The sequence below is a fragment of the Carcharhinus amblyrhynchos genome, chromosome 12 (assembly GCF_965287045.1).
Source record: "Carcharhinus amblyrhynchos chromosome 12, sCarAmb.v2.hapA, whole genome shotgun sequence".
NCBI classification, from domain to species: Eukaryota; Metazoa; Chordata; class Chondrichthyes; order Carcharhiniformes; family Carcharhinidae; genus Carcharhinus; species Carcharhinus amblyrhynchos.
The window spans coordinates 26,282,370-26,309,023 of record NC_137335.1 but is presented as its reverse complement, the minus strand read 5'-3'; the positions used below and the strand labels follow the sequence as shown (position 1 = coordinate 26,309,023).

General features: G+C 40.1%; 1 protein-coding gene across 6 annotated transcripts in view; it reads left to right on the top strand.

Annotated features, from left to right (window-relative positions):
- The window catches only part of cep43 (centrosomal protein 43), an 89,580-nt gene that overhangs the window by 2,853 nt on the left and 60,073 nt on the right, over window positions 1-26,654 (top strand). For all 6 annotated transcript variants that reach the window (XM_080200257.1, XM_080200259.1, XM_080200256.1 and 3 more), the window contains exons 2-5: window positions 14,818-14,871; window positions 15,755-15,809; window positions 20,810-20,898; window positions 25,173-25,310. In XM_080200257.1, the coding sequence (XP_080056383.1) occupies window positions 14,818-14,871; window positions 15,755-15,809; window positions 20,810-20,898; window positions 25,173-25,310 (336 nt within the window). The remainder of the gene's footprint in view (window positions 1-14,817; window positions 14,872-15,754; window positions 15,810-20,809; window positions 20,899-25,172; window positions 25,311-26,654) is intronic.

The following is a 26,654-nucleotide window of genomic DNA, read 5'->3' as shown; positions in this document are numbered from 1 at the left end:
ACTTGAGGGCCTGACTTACTGCAGGTGAAAGCACTGCTCTGGTGAAATTATTGCAAGTCAAATTAGTGCTCTGGTGAGATTATAAGAAGTTGAGTGAGGTTACAGTTAGTGAGGTGGCTAAAGATGTGAGAGTTTAAAGACATTTTGGGGAGTGACTTGTTTCCGCAAGGTTATCCTCTAGCAATCTTAAGATTCAAATTACAGCAGCAGACTTGCTGTGAGAAAACGCAAACATCTTGGGCACTGATGGTAAAGAGGGTAATTTAGAATTAGAATTCATAATGGGGACTAAAGAGATGGCTGAGGAATTAAATTTGTACTTTATTCATGTCTTCCTTTGTGAAGACTGAAGCAATGTACCAGAAGTGCTGAGAGAAACATGTTTTAGTAAGAAACTGAAGGAAATCAGTGTTGGTAGATAAATGGTTTCGGGGAAATTGATGGGATTAAATTTCATACATAGGATGGGAATGGAAGGATACAGACTCCGTAAGTGCATACAGTTTTAGTTCAGGCAGGCATCATGATCGGTTCAGGCTTGGAGGGCCAAAGGGCCTGTTCCTGTGCTGTACCTTTCTTTGTTCTAAATCTCCAGATCCTGATAATCTTCATCCCAGAGTACTTAAGGAAGTGGCCCTGGAAATGATAGATCTGTAGGTGGCTATTTTCCAAAATTCTTTGGACTCTGGAATAGTTCCTAGAGACTGAAGAGTAGCCAATATAAGCCCGCTATTCAAAAAGGAAGGTAGAGAGAAGACAGGGAACTGTAGCCCAGGGAGCCTAACAGCGGTACTGGAAAAATTGCTAGAGTCTAATATCAAGGATTTCATAACTCGGCATTTGGAAGGCAGTGGTATAATCAGCAAAGTCAGCATGGATTTACAAAAGAGAAACCATGCTTGACGAACCTATTGGAATTTTTTGAGGATGTAACTAATAGAGTTGACTGAGGAGAACCAATGAATGTGGTTTGTTTAGACTTTCAGCAGGCTTTTGTCAAGATCTCACGTAACAGACTACTATGTAACGTTAAAGCACTTTATTGTTGCAGGTAATGTCTTGAGATGGATAGAAAGCTGGTTAGCAGATAAGACTAGTGGGGTTCCGCAGTGGTCTGTGCTAAGATCCCAATGGTTCACATTATATATTAATGATTTGGAAGAGAGAACTGAATGTATTATCTCCAAATTTGCAGCTGATACAAAATTGGGTGGGAGGGTGAGCTGTGAGGAGGGTGCAGAGATGCTTCAGTGCGATTTGGACAGGCTGTGTGTGTGGATATTTGCATGGCAGTTGCAATTCAATGTGGAAAAATGTGAGGTTATTCACTTTGATAGCAATAATAGGAAGATAGATTATTACTTGAGTGGGTGTAAATTGAGAGAAGTGCATGCTCAGTGAGACCTTGGAGTTCTTGTGCATTAGTTGCTGAAAATAAGTGCGCAGTACGGCAGGCAGTAAAGATGGCAAATTGTAAGTTGGCCTTCAAAGCAAGAGGATTTGAGTATGGGGATAGAGATGTTTTGCTGCAATTGTATAGGGTGTTGCTGAGGCCACATCTGGAATATTATGTGCAGTTTTGGTATCCTTATCTGAAGAAGAATGTCCTTGCTATAGGGAGAGTACAGCGAAGGTTTACCGGGCTAATTCCTGGGATGGCAGGTCTGACACATGAGGAGAGACCAAGTCGGTTGGATTATCTTCATTGGAGTTTAGAAGAGTGACAAGGGATCATATAGAAACTTATAAAATTCTTACAAGGTGCGACAAGGTAGATTCAGAAAGAATGTTCCCAATTGTTGGGGAATCCTGAATGAGGGGTCATAGTTTGAGGATAAGGGATAAACCTTATAGAACTGAGGCAAGGAGAAATTTCTTTACCCAATGCGTGGTGAACGTGTGGAATTCACTGCTACAGAATGTAGTTGAGGCCAAAACATTGTCTGATTTCAAGATGGTGTCAGATATAGCTCTTGGGGCAATAGGGGGAAGGGGAATCAGGATATTGAATTTGATGCTCTGCCATGATCAAAATGAATGGCGGAGGAGATTTGAAGGGCCGAAAGGCCTACTACTCCTGCTGCTTGTTTCTATGAATTAGCCAAATTTATAACACATTCTTAATCTTTGCTGCTTTTTTTTTCAATGCATGCTGCTTAAAATGGTGTTTTATTCCATGATGTATGGGTTTTTGCCAGCACAGTGTCTCCTGCAAAGGATATCATTGGTTTTCTGCACATGCGCAGTCAGACTGTAATCAGTGACATCTTGTGTGGCCATTTTGTGTTCACAGGAGACTGTGATTTAGCATCACCTTTAGGAGATGGGAGTTCTCATGATGTTCATGACCAATACTGTCCATTAACCAGGACAGTAGATAAAAATAACTGATCATTTATTTTTGGTGTGTGGAATGTTTTCTGTATGTGTAAAATCGACTCGTAGCTTTGTATAATATTAATTACATTACGGAAAGGTGATTCATCATGTGAATCAATATAAGGTATTTTCACCCTTTGCCAAGTTACATATTTCAATTTTTCTTTTTACTTATACTCTTGCTTTACAATTCTAAAATGGGAAAAGTTGAACACTCTGCTGGTCATCTATACAGCAGTAATGTGTACTCATATTATCTTTTTAATGCAGTGCGGTGTCTCAACATGCTTAAATAACAAGTGCACACCTCACCCTCTTTTAATTTCAACTTTCTCAAATAGCAAGTTTTACCCCAGACTTGCATTGCCTTAAAGTTTTGTAAGGTATGTGGTCTCACAACACCAGGTTAAAGTCCAACAGGTTTATTTGGACTTTAAGTTGGTGTTGTGAGTCTACCCCAGTCCAAATTCCACATTGAAGTTTTGTGAAAATTTCATGGAGGATTTAAATATTGTGCCTTTTAAGAAATGTTCCTGATAGACAAGGGAATTAAGGGTTATGGGGAGAACGCGGGAAAGTGGAACTGATCCGCTTCAGATCAGCCATGATCTTATTGAATGGCGGGACAGGCTCGAAGGGCTAGATGGCCTAATCCTGCTCCTATTTCTTATGTTCTTATTTGTGCCATCATCCTTCTGAAGAGACTGTTTTGTTTTATACTTCAACTTTTATTATGGTGTCAGTTGTCTACAGCCAGCAGCCAACCTGCTGATACTGCAGAAGGTTAATTGCTCCTAATTATTGGAATGTTTGCTTTAATCTGGGCTAATGCATATTGTTACTCTTAGAGTTGCCTGAGGTTTCAGAGTAGGGTTTGATGGGTTAATTGACAAGAAAATCATCTGTGTGGGTGGAAGTAGGACTGCATAAAGGAAGAGCAGGCAGTTGCAGTTTGAATTTGAAAAAGATCATAGATCATAAAAGAGCAATAACTTATTTTCTCTCTGGGAATTAGAGTCTGGAGTCTGCAAAAGGCAAGAGGTGTCTTCTCACTCTCTCGCCCACTCTCTCAGTAGAGTTCTGCTGTGTAAAGACAGATTTTCATCTCAGAAGACAGGTGTATCTCTGCCAGAGAGATTAAAAAGCTAGAGGACTGGGAATTTGCATTAGCCTGTGTGTCTTACTAACTCATTCTGAAGAGGAATACATCTATGGGGATATTGCTTAAATTGGAACTGATAGAATTCTTAACTGCTAGCGTTTTTCTAATCATGTCATGTCCAAGTATTTCAACTGGTAAAAAATCTACTTTTTTTTTTGTTATATTTTAACTTGGTTGTTAAATACAGTTTGTTTTATTAAAAAGCTTCCTACTGGATCAACAGCGTCAACACCTGGAGCAAAACACCTTATACTCGTACTAATGCCAAAGTTTAAAACAAAGGGTCTAAGCTGACATCATAATGTACCTTTGGCATTTCTGATCTGACCCCTAACAATATTTCCTAGAGATTTGGAATGCTTATTTTATGCCTTTTTGATATTTACTTGAGATGAAGCATTTTCATCTATAGAATTTAGTGTGTTTAATTTTGTTATGGTAGGTAATAGATTAAAAACCAACTTCACCTGTATAAATCATACCTTTATTTGACATATTTAGTTTCAGTTTTTTGTGCCAGGTAAATATGTAGGAAGAACTAAGCCATTCGATTCAAGTGCTAACATTTTGTGGAATTAATTCCAATGTGAATCTGATTTTGCTTTTATAAACATAACAGACATACATTTAAATCAAATTATTTATATATAGTCATTAAACCCATCTTGTTCAAATTGGGGAGTTAGTCCCATGCATTTGACAAAAGTAATCTATAAGTTGAGTAAAAATGTAGCATAACAATCATGAGCGATTACAGCCACCCCAATTAAAAGGTGGAAAAAGTTTTTCAGTAATTTACTCTTTTCTTACACAGTATATATGGAATTAAACTGTTGAACCTATTAGTGGAAAATGAACCATGGCAGATTAGAGATCTAAGCATTTAAACAGTAACAGTGTGCTGAATTATGCTCTGTGATCCCTGCACTCCCCATCCCATCCCACTGGCTAAACATTCCTTCTCCTACACGCTTTCTCTGCATCCATTCCATGTAGCTTACATTATCAATTCAGCTCCTTATTATTTCTCACATAGTTTGGCATTCAGTTGACAGCCTTGCTTGGGGCCATTTTCCACTTGAGGGCCTGACTTACTGCAGGTGAAAGCACTGCTCTGGTGAAATTATTGCAAGTCAAATTAGTGCTCTGGTGAGATTATAAGAAGTTGAGTGAGGTTACAGTTAGTGAGGTGGCTAAAGATGTGAGAGTTTAAAGACATTTTGGGGAGTGACTTGTTTCCGCAAGGTTATCCTCTAGCAATCTTAAGATTCAAATTACAGCAGCAGACTTGCTGTGAGAAAACGCAAACATCTTGGGCACTGATGGTAAAGAGGGTAATTTAGAATTAGAATTCATAATGGGGACTAAAGAGATGGCTGAGGAATTAAATTTGTACTTTATTCATGTCTTCCTTTGTGAAGACTGAAGCAATGTACCAGAAGTGCTGAGAGAAACATGTTTTAGTAAGAAACTGAAGGAAATCAGTGTTGGTAGATAAATGGTTTCGGGGAAATTGATGGGATTAAATTTCATACATAGGATGGGAATGGAAGGATACAGACTCCGTAAGTGCATACAGTTTTAGTTCAGGCAGGCATCATGATCGGTTCAGGCTTGGAGGGCCAAAGGGCCTGTTCCTGTGCTGTACCTTTCTTTGTTCTAAATCTCCAGATCCTGATAATCTTCATCCCAGAGTACTTAAGGAAGTGGCCCTGGAAATGATAGATCTGTAGGTGGCTATTTTCCAAAATTCTTTGGACTCTGGAATAGTTCCTAGAGACTGAAGAGTAGCCAATATAAGCCCGCTATTCAAAAAGGAAGGTAGAGAGAAGACGGGGAACTGTAGCCCAGGGAGCCTAACAGCGGTACTGGAAAAATTGCTAGAGTCTAATATCAAGGATTTCATAACTCGGCATTTGGAAGGCAGTGGTATAATCAGCAAAGTCAGCATGGATTTACAAAAGAGAAACCATGCTTGACGAACCTATTGGAATTTTTTGAGGATGTAACTAATAGAGTTGACTGAGGAGAACCAATGAATGTGGTTTGTTTAGACTTTCAGCAGGCTTTTGTCAAGATCTCACGTAACAGACTACTATGTAACGTTAAAGCACTTTATTGTTGCAGGTAATGTCTTGAGATGGATAGAAAGCTGGTTAGCAGATAAGACTAGTGGGGTTCCGCAGTGGTCTGTGCTAAGATCCCAATGGTTCACATTATATATTAATGATTTGGAAGAGAGAACTGAATGTATTATCTCCAAATTTGCAGCTGATACAAAATTGGGTGGGAGGGTGAGCTGTGAGGAGGGTGCAGAGATGCTTCAGTGCGATTTGGACAGGCTGTGTGTGTGGATATTTGCATGGCAGTTGCAATTCAATGTGGAAAAATGTGAGGTTATTCACTTTGATAGCAATAATAGGAAGATAGATTATTACTTGAGTGGGTGTAAATTGAGAGAAGTGCATGCTCAGTGAGACCTTGGAGTTCTTGTGCATTAGTTGCTGAAAATAAGTGCGCAGTACGGCAGGCAGTAAAGATGGCAAATTGTAAGTTGGCCTTCAAAGCAAGAGGATTTGAGTATGGGGATAGAGATGTTTTGCTGCAATTGTATAGGGTGTTGCTGAGGCCACATCTGGAATATTATGTGCAGTTTTGGTATCCTTATCTGAAGAAGAATGTCCTTGCTATAGGGAGAGTACAGCGAAGGTTTACCGGGCTAATTCCTGGGATGGCAGGTCTGACACATGAGGAGAGACCAAGTCGGTTGGATTATCTTCATTGGAGTTTAGAAGAGTGACAAGGGATCATATAGAAACTTATAAAATTCTTACAAGGTGCGACAAGGTAGATTCAGAAAGAATGTTCCCAATTGTTGGGGAATCCTGAATGAGGGGTCATAGTTTGAGGATAAGGGATAAACCTTATAGAACTGAGGCAAGGAGAAATTTCTTTACCCAATGCGTGGTGAACGTGTGGAATTCACTGCTACAGAATGTAGTTGAGGCCAAAACATTGTCTGATTTCAAGATGGTGTCAGATATAGCTCTTGGGGCAATAGGGGGAAGGGGAATCAGGATATTGAATTTGATGCTCTGCCATGATCAAAATGAATGGCGGAGGAGATTTGAAGGGCCGAAAGGCCTACTACTCCTGCTGCTTGTTTCTATGAATTAGCCAAATTTATAACACATTCTTAATCTTTGCTGCTTTTATTTTCAATGCATGCTGCTTAAAATGGTGTTTTATTCCATGATGTATGGGTTTTTGCCAGCACAGTGTCTCCTGCAAAGGATATCATTGGTTTTCTGCACATGCGCAGTCAGACTGTAATCAGTGACATCTTGTGTGGCCATTTTGTGTTCACAGGAGACTGTGATTTAGCATCACCTTTAGGAGATGGGAGTTCTCATGATGTTCATGACCAATACTGTCCATTAACCAGGACAGTAGATAAAAATAACTGATCATTTATTTTTGGTGTGTGGAATGTTTTCTGTATGTGTAAAATCGACTCGTAGCTTTGTATAATATTAATTACATTACGGAAAGGTGATTCATCATGTGAATCAATTTAAGGTATTTTCACCCTTTGCCAAGTTACATATTTCAATTTTTCTTTTTACTTATATTCTTGCTTTACAATTCTAAAATGGGAAAAGTTGAGCACTCTGCTGGTCATCTATACAGCAGTAATGTGTACTCATATTATCTTTTTAATGCAGTGCGGTGTCTCAACATGCTTAAATAACAAGTGCACACCTCACCCTCTTTTAATTTCAACTTTCTCAAATAGCAAGTTTTACCCCAGACTTGCATTGCCTTAAAGTTTTGTAAGGTATGTGGTCTCACAACACCAGGTTAAAGTCCAACAGGTTTATTTGGACTTTAAGTTGGTGTTGTGAGTCTACCCCAGTCCAAATTCCACATTGAAGTTTTGTGAAAATTTCATGGAGGATTTAAATATTGTACCTTTTAAGAAATGTTCCTGATAGACAAGGGAATTAAGGGTTATGGGGAGAACGCGGGAAAGTGGAACTGATCCGCTTCAGATCAGCCATGATCTTATTGAATGGCGGGACAGGCTCGAAGGGCTAGATGGCCTAATCCTGCTCCTATTTCTTATGTTCTTATTTGTGCCATCATCCTTCTGAAGAGACTGTTTTGTTTTATACTTCAACTTTTATTATGGTGTCAGTTGTCTACAGCCAGCAGCCAACCTGCTGATACTGCAGAAGGTTAATTGCTCCTAATTATTGGAATGTTTGCTTTAATCTGGGCTAATGCATATTGTTACTCTTAGAGTTGCCTGAGGTTTCAGAGTAGGGTTTGATGGGTTAATTGACAAGAAAATCATCTGTGTGGGTGGAAGTAGGACTGCATAAAGGAAGAGCAGGCAGTTGCAGTTTGAATTTGAAAAAGATCATAGATCATAAAAGAGCAATAACTTATTTTCTCTCTGGGAATTAGAGTCTGGAGTCTGCAAAAGGCAAGAGGTGTCTTCTCACTCTCTCGCCCACTCTCTCAGTAGAGTTCTGCTGTGTAAAGACAGATTTTCATCTCAGAAGACAGGTGTATCTCTGCCAGAGAGATTAAAAAGCTAGAGGACTGGGAATTTGCATTAGCCTGTGTGTCTTACTAACTCATTCTGAAGAGGAATACATCTATGGGGATATTGCTTAAATTGGAACTGATAGAATTCTTAACTGCTAGCGTTTTTCTAATCATGTCATGTCCAAGTATTTCAACTGGTAAAAAATCTACTTTTTTTTTGTTATATTTTAACTTGGTTGTTAAATACAGTTTGTTTTATTAAAAAGCTTCCTACTGGATCAACAGCGTCAACACCTGGAGCAAAACACCTTATACTCGTACTAATGCCAAAGTTTAAAACAAAGGGTCTAAGCTGACATCATAATGTACCTTTGGCATTTCTGATCTGACCCCTAACAATATTTCCTAGAGATTTGGAATGCTTATTTTATGCCTTTTTGATATTTACTTGAGATGAAGCATTTTCATCTATAGAATTTAGTGTGTTTAATTTTGTTATGGTAGGTAATAGATTAAAAACCAACTTCACCTGTATAAATCATACCTTTATTTGACATATTTAGTTTCAGTTTTTTGTGCCAGGTAAATATGTAGGAAGAACTAAGCCATTCGATTCAAGTGCTAACATTTTGTGGAATTAATTCCAATGTGAATCTGATTTTGCTTTTATAAACATAACAGACATACATTTAAATCAAATTATTTATATATAGTCATTAAACCCATCTTGTTCAAATTGGGGAGTTAGTCCCATGCATTTGACAAAAGTTAAACAAAGGGAAAAAGAGTAGATGCAAAATATTTAACTTTTATCACCGTTTAATGAAACAGTTGTACCCATATTATGTTGCATTACTTGAGCTTGTGAGATTTAATACATTCTGTAAAAATATATGACTGCAGCTATTTGCTCAATTTATTGTTTAACAAGTTTGTTAAATAGTTAAATCTTAAGTCAAAGTCCATTGATGTGTGCCCTGTCACTTTCCAAAGATGAGGAAACAGGAAATAATCTAAAAAAGATATCCTGAGCAAATCATGACAATGAATTTTGCTTGGATATCTGATCTCATGAAAACATTCTGGAACATACAAAGCTGGAACTTGACTGCCAGTGTATCCTGAGATACAGAAATCAAACAATAAGTGGAGTAATGAAATGCCAAAGACACAACGGTTCCTCAAAACTAGTTGAGCAGGTGGGATCAAGAGCTCCAAAAATATGTTGATACTAATTGCTAGGTTGTTCACATAAGTAATCCTCATATTTGTACCTAATGATCAGTTCCATTATTTTGCAAACTGTTAATGTAAGTTTAATGAAGCTTTAGTTATCTGGGTTTGCCTTTTTTTAAAAAATGGGTACCCTGGTGACTTTCTTGCAATCCATTGGGACTTCCTTTGTCATAATGAGGAAACAATAAACACAATTAGTTCCTTGTAGACTTTGTCCTTAACCTCACCATGCTCTTGGGTATGTACCAACTCAGAGAATTTGTTAGCTTACAGCTCTTTGCAAATGATATCAATATTAAAATAATTGTGGCACTTCCTATTGTGAGGGGGTTTTAACTTTATCCTGTAGATGCAAACAACAGTATAATTTATGGAATATAGTACCCATACTCTTTTTAATGATTTTTGGTATTGTGGGCTACAGTTACTTTCTCTCCTGTCTCCAGATTAAATGTGGAGTCTCTGCTTGAAAGATTTTACTTGAGAGGTTCCATACAATCTTGAGGCAATGGAAACCTGAGGCAAAACCTACCATTTGAGAAAGTTGAAATTAAAGGAGGATGCGGTGTGCACTTGTTATTTATGCAAGTTGAGACACAATAAGTGGAGCAACATTGTGGGACAGTGTATTGCATTAAAAGATGCTATGAGTGCCCTTTACTGCTATGTGGATGACCAGAAAAGTTTCCCATTTAGCATCAGTGTTTTGAGAAATGTATTTGTAATTTCTCTGAAATAATAATATTAAAGGGGAAGTAAAGTTTTCAGGTAAAGAAATATTTAACCAATTTGGCATTGACTGAACTTTTAAGATTTAAATGTCCTGGAAGCTTGGAGACAGCCTAGCAGGGCCTGTCTTGTTTCTGGTAGTGTTAATTAGAACCAGTCAACGTCAGGGAGCTGACTTCAAATTAACTTGAGAGAAACTATAAGGCAACTGATTTCTCACTTTAAATTGGAATCTATTCTCTCTATAATTCAAAAAAATCTGACTGAGCTGTTGGTCTAAATGATTGATAGGGGCAGTAACACAAATAGTGATGCATTAATCAGATGAACATGTTGATGCCAGGAGCACAAGTTATTGGAATTGCATCACCTATTTTTCTGTTATGCATCGATTCATCAGTGCCCTCCCTGTTTAAAGATTTTCTTTTATATTTGTCCACAGGATTTGTGCGTTACTGGCAAGGCCAGCATTTATTGTCCATTCCTAAATACTCTTAAGAACATAGTTCTGAACTGCTTTCTTGAGTCTGTGCTTACCTCAGTCTAAGGTGGAGAAGCTGGTGTTGGACTGGGGTAAACACAGTAAGAAGTCTCAGACGTGTACCTTTATATGCTCTGTTTGTGACCAGAACTCTCCACTCAGCTGACAAAGGGACAAACCCCAAAAGCTAATGGGTTTACTATCAAATAAACTTGTTGGACTTCAACCTGGTGTTACCTCAGTCTGTGCAGTGAACAAATACTCTTAGTGGCATTAGGAAGGGAGTTTCAGGATTTTGACCCAGCCATAGTGAAGGAACTATGATATATTTCCAAGTCAGGATGGTGTGTGACTTAGCTCCTTATTTAGTGGGGTTGGACGTGGCATGATAGTAATGGTAAAATAAAAGCTATGCTAGGCTATGTATTTATGGATTGTGCTGGAACACAATTTTGCTACTGCTGGCGTGTCATCCCTGGGTGCCCTGGCTAATATTTATTCCTCCGTTAACATCACAAAATCAAGCCATCTGATTATTGCATTACTGTTTGTGGAAATTTATTGTACTCAAGTTGGGTGCTGCATGTCCTACAGTGACTACATTTGAAAGATACTTCATTGATGGTAAAGTGCTTTGAGGAGGTGGTTATTGAAAAGTGCTACATAAATGGAAGTCTTTATTTCTGATGACCCATATTGTCTCATGGATTCTCAATTTTTAGCTGCTAGGTCATTTCTGAATCTATTAAATTTAGCACATTTATAGTGTCAAAGAACATGATGGCCAGTGTCCTCAATGTATGGGAAATCCTCTGCAGAGGCCATGTGCTGATCACCCTTTCTGAAAATGAGATAGGTGAATGAATGAGGACAAGATCAGAAATTCTTTCCCTTCGTGTTAGTTCTCTTGCCATTGGCAGCAGGCCCAGTCTAGCAGATATGTTTTTCAGGAAGCAGTTGATTAAGCCAGTATTGCTGCTGCTGAGCTACTCTGTTGAAGAACATTGAAATCCCCTCCTACCCAGAGGACATTCCAGGTGGCATTCAACATGGAAGAGTCTGAAGGGTAGTAGATGGTAATCAGAAGGAAGTTTCTTTGCTCATATTCAACGCTGTGGGGCCCAGATTCAATATTGAGGATTCCCTGAGTCACCCCTTATTGTATACCATATTGTATACTGTCTTGCCATCTGAAAGGCACAGGACATACCTAGGATTGGTGATGGAGGAGTCTGGGGTATTAGCTAAAAGACTTGATTCTGTGAATATTACTGTCATGCTATTACTTGACTAGTTGGTGGGATTCTCCCAATATTGGCAGAGTTTCCCAGATGTTTGTGAGGGAGTTGGGTGTGCCTTTATCCAGTGTTCAGGTCGATGTCTAGTGGACCAGATTGTTTTATTATAATGGTTTGATGCACGTGAGTGGTTTTCTAGGCAACATCAGAGGGCAGTCAAGAGTCAAGTACATTGCTGTGGGTCTGGCCTCGCATGTAGGCCAGAAAGGAAAAAGACAAGCAGATTTTCTTCCCTACAAGATGTTAATAAACCAGATGAGTTTTTACCATGATCCAGTAGTTTCAAGGTTGCCATCACTAAAATTAGTTTTCTTTGCAAATTATTCAATTTAAATATTTCAGCTGTCATGATGGGATTACAATTCATGTTTCCAGAGCATTCCTCCAGTTATGTAATAACTATGCTACTGTTTTCTTCATGATTTACATATCACGTTTGGCAATCACAATTTAACAGATAAGAGTCAGCATTTTATTTTAAGCGTTGTTTTCCGATGATCTTTGTGACTTGATATCTCTGTGGAGGGGGCGGGGGGGAGAATGTTGGAAATTTGAAAGAAGTTGGCAAGCTAGAGGGAAATGTACACACCAGAACACTTCCTTACTGAGAACTCTGTGGTACTAAATGGACAGGTCAAATTAAGTGCAGCTCTACCTCCTAGATTCAACTTTCCTCAATGTGGTCTCTTTTCTAGCTGTTAGGAAAGAACTATTAAGAATTGAAGCTTCTCTCATTTTTCTATTAATTGTGCACCACAGTTTAGTGCTTATCACAATGCAGATGTTCTATAAATGATTGTGTTCAAAGTTGCAAAAGATTTCTATATTAATTCAAAAAGTTCATATACCATATCAACAGTGAAGTTGGTTTTGCTTCTGTCATGGACTATCATTGCTTAGAGCACTGTTGTTTGTATGCAGTTATTGCATCCAGAGTAGGTGAGGCTGTTGAAAATTTGTGAGTTACTCTTGGAATAGATAAGTTTGCATATAGACATAGCAAGCAATTAGGAATGCAAATAATATGTTAATTTTTACAAGGGAATTTGGTTGCAGGAATAGGGAAGTCATGCCACTATTGTGTTAGGCTTTGAGTCCATACTGGTATGCATACTGGTTTTGGCCTCTGTCGTATTTAAGGAAGGATACACTTATGTTGGAAGAAGTTATAGAAGGGTGTAATGTCTTAACGATGTTAGGGATTGTGGGTTTTAAACGAGAAGTAAAAATGCGATTTGCGTACTTAGATTCGAACTAACAACAACAAATTTATTGAAGGAGCTGTTGCCTGTACAAACTAAAATTAAAAGTAGGAGTTTCTGAAACACCAAGTGACATCACTATCAAATCATGTGACCTACTGTTCAAGCAATCATGCACCTACTTAAATATATAACAAGGATTTATTGATGGAAAGCTGAGTAAACTGGGCTTATACTTTGGAGTTTAGAAAAATGAGAAATGATCAAATTGAAACATATACTACTCTAAAGAGGCTTGACAGGGTGGACATTGAGACATTGTTTCCCCTGATGGGGCAATCTGGAACATGGGGGCCCGGTCCCTGAATAAAAGCCTAATCGTATAGGATTGAAATGAGGAGAAATCTCTTCACTCAAGCTTTGCAATTATCTATCCTAGAGTTTTGTGAATTCTCCATTGTTGAATATATTTAAGGCTGTGATTGACAGAGTTTTGGTTTCTCGGAGAATTGAGTGATGTGGCGACCAGTTAGACAAGTGAAGTTGAAGCCATGACTAGCGGAGCAACATCTAGAGGCTGTAAGGTCTACACCTGCTTCTATCACTTTTGTTCTTACGAGAGACTCACAAAGCATTTGTGGTCAAATTAGTATCTTTATTACAACATTTCTAGTTATTATTTTGCCAGAGATTGTAATGCAATCAAAACTTCTCAGTTTAGAAAAAGCTACATAAAGCAGTCCATATGTAATGGTTGATGGTGGCCTGCTTCCCAGTGAGAGTAGGCTCCACCCCTACTGACAAAAATCACACCTATGTTTTAAAATTGTAACTGGGAGCTCGCCCAAAAAATAGACGTGATTCTCTTCAGTTTTTTGCTGAGATTGCCCTTTTGTTTGAAATCTACCAGCATTTATCATCGAAGAGGAAAAACCTCCTAACTAATCTTGTTCCATGACCAAAGCCCTGTTTCGGATTCGGGTTTCATAGCAATGTTATAACTGCTCCTCCAGAATCTTGTGGTCATATGCTCATTGGCCCTTGACTCCAGACATTCTACCCAGCCTATGCTGATGTATTCTTTTAATTCAAATGACAGACTTTCAAAAACATTTTCATTCAAATCTTGTGAATCTTGATTTTTAGTACAGAAAATAGCTTTTCAATAATTTGTACCAAGTAATTGCCCTTGCCAATTTTCTATTCCTTTTAAAAAAAAATGCATTTATCTCATCTGCCCCCACATTCCATTCCTCTGATGCCATTCCCGTTCCATTCCTGCAATCTTCAGCCATTGCTCACAGAACCAGTCTCTCCATCCAGGTTAACTTTATTGTTGGACCCCTCTTACCTTCTGTTGCTTTTGTTCTCTGCCAACATTTCCCACTCTGCTTCTGCACCACCAACAACCATTAGTAATCACCCACTCTGCACACACTCTAGTCCTCCACGTACACCAGGCACCATGCACTAAATAAACTCTCAAACAGACTTGCCCCTCAAATTAACCAATCAAAACAGCCTGGGAGACAAAAGCTTGAGTATTATTACACACAAATTCTAAAGATATACTCTTTGTGTAAAGTAAGAATAAATGTCAGTTGAGAGTTAATCTAGATGGAACATATATTGAGTATAAGGAAATTTGAAAAATGTCACAAAGTTTCATTGCCAGTCTCATTTTAAGTCTAAATCTTGAGCTGCCGAAGGATTAAAGTGGAGAGTTAACTTATTTTCTCATTCTTTGCGGATTAAACTGAGTATTTTCTATTTCAGGCTGAATTACGGGCAGCTGTATTCTTGGCACTTGAAGAACAGGAGAAAGTAGAGGTACGAGTTGCAGAAATATCTTGTGTGCATCGACCCTAATAAACTTTTGTCATAAATTTTGAAGATCCCTATATCCTCTAATCTTGCTTGCAGATAATGAGGATAGAAAACAATCAGAAGAAATTGCTATTTCATCGCTGGGATTAGGCAAATGGAAATTGTATTTATATAATGCTTGCTGAGTTACCAACATGCTCCATCTACAGGAGCAGTGACATGTTATGCTATGCTGCAGCCATTTTGTGCCACAGTCAAATCAAATAAACTAACCAATTAATCATGGCCAAATGGAATATTCGCAGGTGTTATGACTTAAAATTTGATTAATGTTCAGTGTTACATTCCTGAAAGTACCAGAGGTAACCTAACTTGCTTATCAATGTTAAAAGGATTGGGTAAATGTGTATAGAGATTAGTTTTGGTGATGGATAAGACATGGTTTAAATGCCACTATCAAAAATAATAATTTCCATGCAATTCTTTGTCCTTCAGCTTCTTTCCATTACCATTCTGCACAACTAATGTGCAAACATTGTCCAATATATTTATTCTTGTCCTTTTCTTAGCATTTCTTGTTAAATATATTTATGTAATAGAGTCTGGCTTTCACTGCCCTAAGTTTAGATAACAAAAGTTCACAATTACAATTATCAGAATAAAGTTCGCAAAAGAAAGGAAAGATTAACCAGAAAAACTGGAAAGCCAAAAAAAATTGACAGAATAGAGGACAAAGTGAACAGAAAAACAAATGAGAAGATGATAAATTGCAAAGCTGACAGAAGCATTAAGTAAAAAAGAACCCATGAATTTAATTAGAAAAAGAGGAAAATATTAATGGGGTAGAATTTGGCCTTCAAGCAACTTATTCTAATTTATTTTACAGAACAAAACACCATTGGTTAATGAGAGCTTGAAAAAATTTTTGAACACAAAGGATGGTAAGTGTTTTAACTGACTTTGTCAAATAAAACAGGGACACTATTATCTGGAATAATAACAGTGTAAAGAGTGGGGGGGGGGGTAGAGTTTTTAAAGTGTGCTTGTGAACCAATGGGAAAGGAGGCATCACTGCAGCTAGAACTGGGTAAGGAGATGGGTCAAGTAGATCAAACATGTGGCAATGGTCATACTGTAATAAGATTTAAGTTAGCTATGGAAAAGGAAGGAAAAAAGCAAGAATAAAAATAATTGGGGGAGGTCCAGTTTCAGTCAGGTGAGAACAAGGAAATTGGAATGTAAGATTGACAGGCAAAACTTAACAGAACAATGGACTTCCTTGAAAGGTGAGATGGTTTGGGTACAGTCAATACAATCCATGAAAGAAGAAAGGTAGCACAAACAAAGTTAGAACTCATTGGATGAAGAAGCTGATAGAAAGCAAAACGGTTGCAGATTACAGATGTTGGGTTGATTAATATATGTGAAAACCAGGCTGAATCAAGAAAGTTCAAGGAGAAAAGTAAAAGAAGGGAAGCCAAGAGAGAAGAGACTGGTCACCAACATAAAAGGGAATCCAAATCTCTTATCTAGGCATTTAAATAGGAAAATAAAGGTGAGACAGAGTAGGAATCAAACAGGTAATCAATGCATGCAGATAGAAGATGTGGCTGAGATATGAAAGAGCCGCATGCTGCTTCTCCAACTGCACACGCAGGTGTTTCCAAGAGGTGAAATTGGTCTGTGGACATAAGATTCCTGCAGGTAGATGTCGTGTAGGACAATGCGGGACTGCCATTGCACATCAGCAGACGCATGGTCCTTGAAAGAATGTAGGACCAGTTTAAGGAGCAAGGGAACCTTGACTGGAGAATCTCCCTACTGCTACAGCCTTCATCTGCCATCACAGCCATTGATATTGCGTGAGTATTTTCCATCTGATCGATCATTAAGGGCTTGTTTAGGATAATGCTTTGTTTGGTTTCTCCTCTGATTTTACCGTCATAGCTGATTCTGCCAGGACTGGAAGACTCCTAACGACAATGCTTTCGGAATCCACAGAACACTTAAGCCTCTCAACCATCCTTCCACTTCCAATACTAAAGTGTGACACCAGCGGCAAGGGGATCCCTGTACTCCCCAACCCCACACATAGTACTGATCCGACTCGGTGTCCAGTAGCATGGTGCTATCCATGAAGACCAGCTTGGCATGGAAATGGACACAGGAACCCAGCCTACTCGGCAGTGGTGAGCAGAGCATCAACAATAGCAGAGCAAGGCAGCTCCTCATTTAATGTCCCAGCCTGTCACGCGATGGGGTGGAGTTTTATTCCCTAACCGGGTGTTACAAATTGTGACAGATGGTGCTCCGCTATAGGTTTTCATGAGTGGTTATCAGTGCTTCCTCACAGCGCCAGGGACTCAGGATTGATTCCTGGCCTAGGTCACTGCCTCTGCGGAGTCTGCATGTTCTCCCCATGTCTGAGTAGGTTTCCTCCAGGTGCTCCAGTTTCCTCTTTCAGTCGGAAAGGTTTGCTGATTAGGTGCATTGGCCTGCTAAATTCTCCCTCAGTGTATCTGAACAGGCGCTGGAATATGGCGACGAGGAGATTTTCACAGTAACTTCATTGCAGTATTAATGTAAGCTTACTTGTGACACTAATGAAATAACCTTAACCAGGAGCAACCGAGCACTATGGCAGAAAGTTTTTTCATTACCCCAGAGTCTGGTGAACTGAGGGCTGCCTTGTGCACAGCACTCATCGGATTTTTTGCTGGCGAGCAGCTGTTTTAATGAGCATTCATGAGCTGCAAATGAATGTAAATGGTTTTTACACCACCTGCCGGTGGGAAAGAAGATTGACCTGTGTTAACCTGCCATTAGGAAAATTACAACATGATTTTACAGCAGGCAGTTTCCAGCTTTTTGACCTCCATCAGATTCACTGCACCTATCCACAACCAAATCTGCTGTGGGCTACTTGGGTATGTTTATACCATAGTAAAAGAGGCGATACTGTCTATGCTTATGTAAAAATCAACTTTTTGAGCCCAGATCTTTGAGCAAGGGGATTATTGTCAGATGTATTGGCATACAGTGAAAAGTATCGTTTCTTGCGCGCTCTGCAGACAAAACGTACCGTTCATAGAGCACATAGGAAAGAAGGAAAGGAGTGGGTGCAGAACATGGTATTACAGTCATAGCTAGGGTGTAGAGAAAGATCGGTATAAAATATGTTCAGTCCATTCAAAAGTCGGATGCAGCAGGGAAGAAGCTGTTCTTGAGTCGGTTGATACTTTTGTGTGTCTTTCCTGATGGAAGAAGGGATGCCCAGGGTGCCTGGGGTCCTTGATGTTGCTGGATGCTTTTCCGAGGCAGTGGGAAGTGTAGATGGAGTCAATGGGTGGGAGGCTGGTCTGTATGGTAGACTGGACTACTTTCACAACCCTTTTGTAGTTTCTTGTAGTCTTGGTCAGAGCAGGGGCCATACTAAGTTGTGATGCATGCTTTGTATGGTGCATCTGTAAAAACTGGTGAGAGTCTTGGCGAACATGTTGAATTTTCTTAGCCTCCTGAGAATGTAAAGGCGTTGGTTGGCTTTCTTCCCCAAAGCGACTACATGGAGAGACCAGGATAGGTTGTTGGTGATCTGGACACTGAGAAACTTAAGATCCTTGACCATTTCCACTTAATCACCTTTGTAGACAGAGGTATGTCCTCCGCAATGCTTTCTGAAGTCAATGACTATTTCTCATTTTACAGACATTGAGGGAGAGATTGCACCATTTCACCAGATTCTCTATCTCTTTACTGTACTCTGTCTCGTCATTGAGATCCAACTCACTATGGTGATGTCATCAGCAAATTTGAAAATGAAGTTGTACACACAAGTAATATTTTGGAAGGGTTGAAATCCATGCCTGTTTGATCGTGGCTGTCACACACCCTTGCTTGATCAAGGTACAGATTTTGAAGGCATTTGTTTCAGATCTCCTACTCAAGATAGTTACAGTCATATCATCATGAAGCCATTGAAGGATTGTAATTAAGTTGCTTGGACATATCTTTAGAGTACAATCCACAGAACCTAATGATTTACTGAGTCAAATGCTTTGGTCAAGTGTACAATACCTGGTATTGGTTTTGACATTTTTTTTCTTGGATTTGTCTGGCAACAAAGTCAGTGATGTGGAGATGCCAGCATTGGACTGGGTAAACACAATAAGAAGTCTCACAACACCAGGTTAAAATCCAACAAGTTTATTTGATAGTAAACCCACAAGCTTTCAGGGTTTGCCCCTTTGTCAGATGAGTCACAGGCTTTGTTGTTTTCCATCTGCTTGATTGCTTGCTGCAGCTCTCCCATCTATGGTTCACCTATTGATTTTACCATTGGAGGCTGCCTTGAAGAGTTTCTGGTGTCATAGATTTATGATTGGAAGAGTAGTTGAAAAGGTTCTTTCCAGCGTTGATGATGGCACTGTCACCCTTGAGTAGAGGAGCACCATCCTGTAAGCGATGGGAAATTTGTCCATTTAACCTTGGCTTCAAGAACCTTGTCTATCATGATGATCAGCGTATTGTTGTATCTCTCAGGGTTTCTCTTCCCACCACAATTTCCTTTTTCTTCTGGATTAGTCGTTGGGTATCAGCTTTGAACTGTTGCAATGTCACATTATTGACTTTGTCTGGCAGAACAACTCAAGGTCCAATGAAGGCTGCTTGTCAGCGTCACTTTTGTTGAACCAGTAGTCCAGATGACAATAATGTTATAAAGGGACAGTAACAGCATGGTTGACTGATGAAACAAAAGTAGTGAACAAAGACACACAATGCTAGAAATGTTCGGCAGACTAGGCTACATTTGTCGCGTGAGAAACAAATTTAATGTGTCACTATGATCAGGTCATCCATCTGACATAAACGTTGATCCTGTCTCCAGAGGTGCAGCCAGATGTACTGAGTATAGCCAGAATCGTGTCTTCTGACTTTATTTCCGATTTCCAGCATCTGTAGTATTTTGCTATTTTAATTCTGACTAGTGCTTTTTCAAATGAAAGATGGTATTAAGTGGGGATTCCTTAAAGATTGACCCTGAAGTCACTGCTTACGTAGATTTATATTAAGGATCTAGATTTGGATGTGAAGGGAATAATTTGGAAGCATTGAACTGAAGAGGAGGAGAGTTGTTTTAGACATTGAGGACATCAACAGGATGGTGGACATCAACAGGATGGTGGAATGAGTGGCAAAAAGTCAGTGAAATTTAATGCAGCGAAACATGAAGGAAATCATTTTGAAAGAAAGAGTTAGGTGAGGAAATATAAAGTAAGCAAATGATACAATTCTAAAAGGGAACCCAGGAGCAGACGGTCCTGGGGGTATTTATGCACAAGTCAACGCAAGCAGGTTGCGAAAGTGAATAATGAGATATACTATATGAATCGTCCATAAAGTGCAATAGCAGGGAAGTTATGGTGAACCTTTACAAAATATTCAGCTGGAGTATTATATCCAGTTCTGGGCATCACATCATAGAAATTATGTAAAGACATTAGAGAGGATTTACAAAAATGGTTCCAGTGATTAAGGACTTGAGTTATGGGGTTAGATTGCAGAAACTGAAGTTGTTCTCCTTCAAGAAAAGATCAAAATAATGATAGGTCTAGGCAGAGAAAAGCTTCCCCCTTAGAAGAAGGGGTGGGAAGCAGAGGGCATCACTTGAAGGTGAATGGCAAAAGAAATAAAGGTGACACGAAAAGCTTTGCACCATGATTGTTTATGTGAAGTGGAGGCAGATTAAACCCTGGCTTTCAAAAGGGAATGAACTAATTATCTGAAGAGGAAAATATGGAGGGCTACAGGGAAAAGATAGAGGTGTGGGAGTAGCTGAACTGTTCGTACAAAGAACCAAAATGGACAGTTTTGTGTTGCAACTGCTTTATTTATGAAAACAATAATAAATTTGTTTACAAATTGACACAGTTTTCCTTCACAGGTCGTTTGGTGGCTGGTCTTGTTACTGAATTTCTCCAGTTTTTCAATCTGGACTTTACCTTGGCCGTGTTTCAGCCAGAAACAAACACTGTAAGTTAATTTCACGTTTTTTTTTATTTTTAACAAATTCATCATCAGACTTTGGGCTTGTTCAAAATATTTTGAGATTGGTACAGTTTTCAAGTTTTTTTCTGACAAATTTAAACAAAACTAATCAATGTTATGTTTATATTTGTCATTTTTACAAAAGCAATGAAAATATAGAATGTCTATAATGCGGAAGAGGCCATTCAACCCATCAATTCTGTACTGATGCTCTGACAGAGTATTTTACCCAGGCTTCTGCCTTATCCCTATAACCCCACACATTTTACCATGCCTAATCTGTCCAACCTACACATCTTGGGACACTGAGGGGCAATTCAACATGATCGATCTACCTATTCTGTACATCTTTGGACTGTAGGAGGAAACTGAAACCCTGGAGGAAATCCATGCAGACACTGGGAGAATGTGCAAGCTCTGCACAGAGTCACCCAAGGCCAGAATTGAACTCTGATCCCTGGAGCTGAGGCAGTTGTGCTAATCACTGTACCAACGTGCAGCCCATAGGTCTTGAAGAGGGAACCATGCAGATTCGCTAGAATGGCAGAAGTAAAGGGTTAAATTAAAACTGCAGTTTGCTGCTCACTTTGTACTCATTGACATGTTAGGGAATGCAACATCAATTGTGGGTCCAGAGTACCAGCATCAAATATTCTGAGATTAGATATGATGCCTCTGCCAATGTCAATTTACTTAATTATTCCATGCTTTTAATCTCAGCAGAGTTATTACTGTCACCTATCCTGTCATTGTACTTAATAGAGCTCCAATGTCTCTTAAAGAATAAAAACTTAAGCACCCTACCAAGGTAACTTGTCTAGCCAACCATCACCAAATCTGATGTGACCACATCAAAGCACTATTTCGCAACCCTGACTTGTGCTGCGTTAGTTGGTGGGCAGGCTTTGGGATTAGGTGAGTTAATTATCACAGAGTTCCCAGTCTACAGCCTGCTTCTCTAGCCGCAGTATTTACATGTGTGGTCCGGTTCAGGGTTGGCCAGTGGTAAACACCAACCTTCTCTCCCCCCCCCCCCCCCCCCCCCCCCCCACACACACACACACACACACACACACACACACACACACACACACAAAACTCCCACCCAGGATGTTGATAATGGGGATTTGATGATGATGCCATTGAATGTCATGGCGTGATGGTTTGATTCTCTCTTGTTGACAGTTGTGTGGGACATGACTCTTGCTTGCACATATCCGTGCAAGCCAGAATGTTGCTCGTGTCTTGTTGCAGTTGGAATAGACTGCCTTAGTATCTGAAGAGTTGCAAATGGTACTGAACATTGTGCAATCATCAGTGAACACCCCCATGTTTGATCTTATGATGGAGGGTAAATCATTGATGGTTGAGCCTAGAACTCTATCCAGAGGACTCAAGGATGCCCTGGGACTGAAATGATTGGTCTCCCAACACCACAACCATCTTCCTTTGTGCTAGGTATGACTCCAATCATTGGAGAGTTTCCCCTCTTCCCATTAACTTCAATTTTGCTGGGGCTTCTTGATTCTACACTTTATCAAATTTTAAATTGAAATCAAATGTAGCCATTCTTGCCTCACCTCTTAAGTTCAGCTCTTTTGCTCAGGGCTTCATTGAGGGCAGCAGTTGAGTAGCCCTGGTGGAATCCAAGCTGGGTGGTGAGCAGGTTATTGCTCTGTAAGTGCCACTTGATAGTACTGGTGATGACATCTTCTGTAGCTTTGTTAGTGACGAAAGTAGACTGATGGGACAGTTAATGGTCAGATTGAATCTGTCTTCCTTTTTGTGGACAGACTAGGAATGCAACTAGTTCTTCAGCACATATCTTCAGTACCACTGCTGAAAAAGCACCAGGACCCATAGCCTTCGCTATATCCAATCCCTTTTGCCACATATTGCATGGAGTGGATCAACTTGGCTGTACACTGCCACCAATGATGATAGGAACCTCAAAAGGTGGCTGAGATGAGTGGATGATCCATCACCGTTGGCTGAAGAAGATTGTAATGCTTCAGCTTTTTCTTTACACTGATGTTTTAGGCCTTTCCCATCATTTAGTATGTGGATATTTGAGGAGCCACCTTCTCCGGTTAGTTGTTTAATTATCCACCACAATTTATGATATGGCAGGACTGCAGATCTTGGACCTGTTCAGTTGCTTATGGTTTTGCTTAGCTCTGCCTACCACATATTGATTTGGCATGCTGTGGTCCTGTGTTGTTTCACCAGGTTGGCACCTCAGTTTTATGTATGCCTGGTGCTGCCCCTAGCATGCTCTCTGGCACTCCTTATTGGACAGGGTTGATCCCCTGGCTTGGTGGTAATGGTTGAGCTAGGTCATGAGGTTATAGGTTGTGATTGAATACAGTTCTTCTGCTGCTGCTGAATGCCTTATGGATGCCCATTCTTGAGCTGCTATATCTGTTCTGAATCTACAATATGCCAGAGGGTGTCCTCAGCATGAAGATGGGACTGTGTGGTGGTCACTCCTATCTGATGTTCTTCATCTTTTGAGGTGAAGATGACTATGTTCATCAGTTGGAGTTTTTGATAGGATTAGAATAGAATTGCTGCAGTACTGATGGAGGCCATTCAGCATTTACTCGGCATCAACTCTCCAACAGAGGATTCCACCCAGGCCCTTTTCTGGAGCTCCACATATTTATCCTGTTGTTCCCCTAATTTACAGATCTTGGGACACTAAGGGGCAATTTAGCATGGCCAATCCACCTAATCTACACATCTTTGGACTGTAGAAGGAAACTGGACTATCTGGAGGAAATGCACCCAGTTACAGGGAGATTGAGAACTCCACACAGTCAGTCGTCCAAGGCCGTAATTGAACCCAGATTCCTGGTGCTGTGAGGCAGCAGTGCTAACCACTCTGTCACCATGCTCCCGGTTTCAGTGGGTATGTAGTTGACCGTTAAGGTTGATCTACATATTGATGTTTCTGCTGCACAAAGGACAGTATTTGCAGTGTGAAGGTGAGATTTTGTCTCCACAGAACTGTACAATGATCTCCTTGTATATTGTGCATAGATGCACCTGTGTCACGCAGATTGGTGAGGACAAGGTCAAGTAGGTATTATTCCCTTGTTGACTTCCTCAACACCTGCCACAGACCCAGCCCAACAGATATGTCCTTCATGACTTGGCCACCATGGTTAGTAGTGGTGGTACCAAGCCAATGAGGTCTCCTACCCAGCGTACATTTTGTACCATGCTATTCTCAGTGCTTCTTCCAAGAGGTGTTCAATATGGTAGATGGAATATTGATTCATCAGCTCAGTGAGGAAAGAAGGTGGTAATCGAGAAGTTTCCTTGCCTATGTTTAACCTGATACCAAAAGCCTTCCTGGAGTCTGGCGTCATTGTTGGGTACTCACAAGCAGCTCCCTCTTGGGTACTCTCAAGCAATTCCCCCTCAACCATATACCTCTATACCACCAGAACTGCTGGGTCTGACCTGCTAGTGCAACACAATATGCCTAAGGTTCATAATGGACATATCTGGGACATTATAAGTATGATTCAATGAATATGACTATGTCAGCCTGTTGTCTGACCAGTCTGCGGAACAGCTCTCCCAATTTTGGCGCCCACCTGTAGTAGTAAGGAGGGTTGACAGGACTGAGTGCACATTTGTTATTTCTGGGGTCTAGATTGAAGTCTAGATTGAAGTCTTGTTTAATTCATTTTTGACTTTTCTGTCACAGTTTAGTGTAAGTCTGCCTTGCTGGGTCATTTCAAAAGGCAGATTTTCTTTCCTGGAAGACCATAATGAGTTAGATGGGTTATTATGACCACTTGATATATGTGGTGTCCATGAAACTAACCATCAATTCCAGATTTGTTATTCAGAATCATAGAATCGCTACAGTGCAGAAGGACGCTATTTGGCCCATCAAGACTGCATTATCTCTCTGAAAAACCTATTCCCTTGACCTATTCCCAAGCATTTACATTGGCTAATCCATTGGGAGGAAGCAGAAACACCCGGAGGAAACCCACACAGACACAGGGAGAACATGCAAAATCCACAGAAACAATTAATTAAACAAATTTAAATTCCAGCAGCTACTATGATGAGATTTGAACCTATGTCCCCTGAACTCCTTCGTTCCTCAGTCCAATGACATAACCACTATGTCACCATCAGCCAAAAAATGCACATTTGCAAATCTTATCAACATCATCAACGTTTGTGATAAATAATCATGTCTTTAATTTATCTCGATCCTTTTGTTTTGGACTTAGTTCAGTGGACTTGATGGGCGAGATAATCTTGCCAGGGAGCTGGGAATCAATGAAGGAAATGAATTGAAAGGAGCGCCACTACTGTTGGAGGTGATGAGAAGGGGGCAACAAAAAGAAAAAGACAATTGCATTTTTGATGTAAGTAACTTATATAATGGATAACAGATATTCAAATGATATTCCTGTTTCCTAGCTGCTGCCTTTTGTATTAAGCTTCAAGATGTAATTAGGATTGATAAGCAATTATTCATAACCAAAGTGCAGCACAGTGGTTAGCGCTGCTGCCTCACAGTGCCAGGGGCGGGAGTTCAATTCCTGGCTTGGGTCACTGCGTGTGTGGAGTTGCACGTTCTCTCTATGTCTGCATGGGTTTCCTCCCACAGTCCAACTATGTGTGGGTTAAATGGATTGGCCATGCTAAATTGCCCCTTAGTGTCGGGGGGATTCGCTAGGGTAATTGTATGGGGTTATGGGGCTAGGGTTAGATGGGATTGTGGTTGGTGCAGACTCAACAGGCCAAATGGCCTCCTTCTGCACTGTAGAATTCTGTGAAAGGGCTGAATTTTGCTGTAAATCAGCATTCTAATGTCATCAAGCCAGTCTCCGATATTACAGCAGACAATCCGGGTATGGAAATCCGAAGCCCACCCACCATTTTGATATGGTCAGTTAACCAGTTATTGACTTTGTTAAGGAACCAATTGTATGTGATTTTTGTTCCCCACTCCAATTTTTGGGTGTCAGACAGCAAAACATTTGGGAATGCTTAACTCCAGGAATGAGGAAATGGCACCAGGGCTGAAGAAGAAATCCTCCCAATGGGACCATGGCTGCATATAGTAGCAGGTGTTGATGAAGGTGGCAGTGTTGTACATTTTTGACTTCATTCATTGACTGTTTTGAGCCTGCAATAGGTGGTTATAAGGGGACAGGGTATCTTTTAATTGATAGCCTTAACCGACTTCCTGTTCACCACATAGTCCCAACCCTGTGAGACATCTTGGCCTAGACTCCCAATTGAATGTAATGGCCCTGATCACATGGCTAATTGGCCACCTTTCCATCAGGCAGCCGTTAATTGGCTATCCGACACTCAATTCACAATATTGAGATAGTGGAGGCAGGACCAACATTGCCTCCCTCGCCAACTGAAAACAATAAAATTCCACCCAAAATATTTTTGTCCCAGAGCGTTAATGTTGCTCCCTCAAAGGTTTCATCCTGTCTTGTCCAGTTGTAGGTTTTTTCAGGCCTTTTCCATCATCTTGGAAATAAAGCTACAATTGGAAAGCAAAATCTTGTGCTGTATCCCATTGCTTATTTTGTGACAGGACCCAATCAATCAGGTGATTGGTAGGTGGAGCCCTGTCACCTTCCCTCCTCCATCCAATTAAGTCCTGGGCCTGTGGACAACCTTCCTGCTCCACCGCATTTTGAGGCCCTGAAGTGGGCAATGCAGAGACTCAGTACCTGATAGCAAGA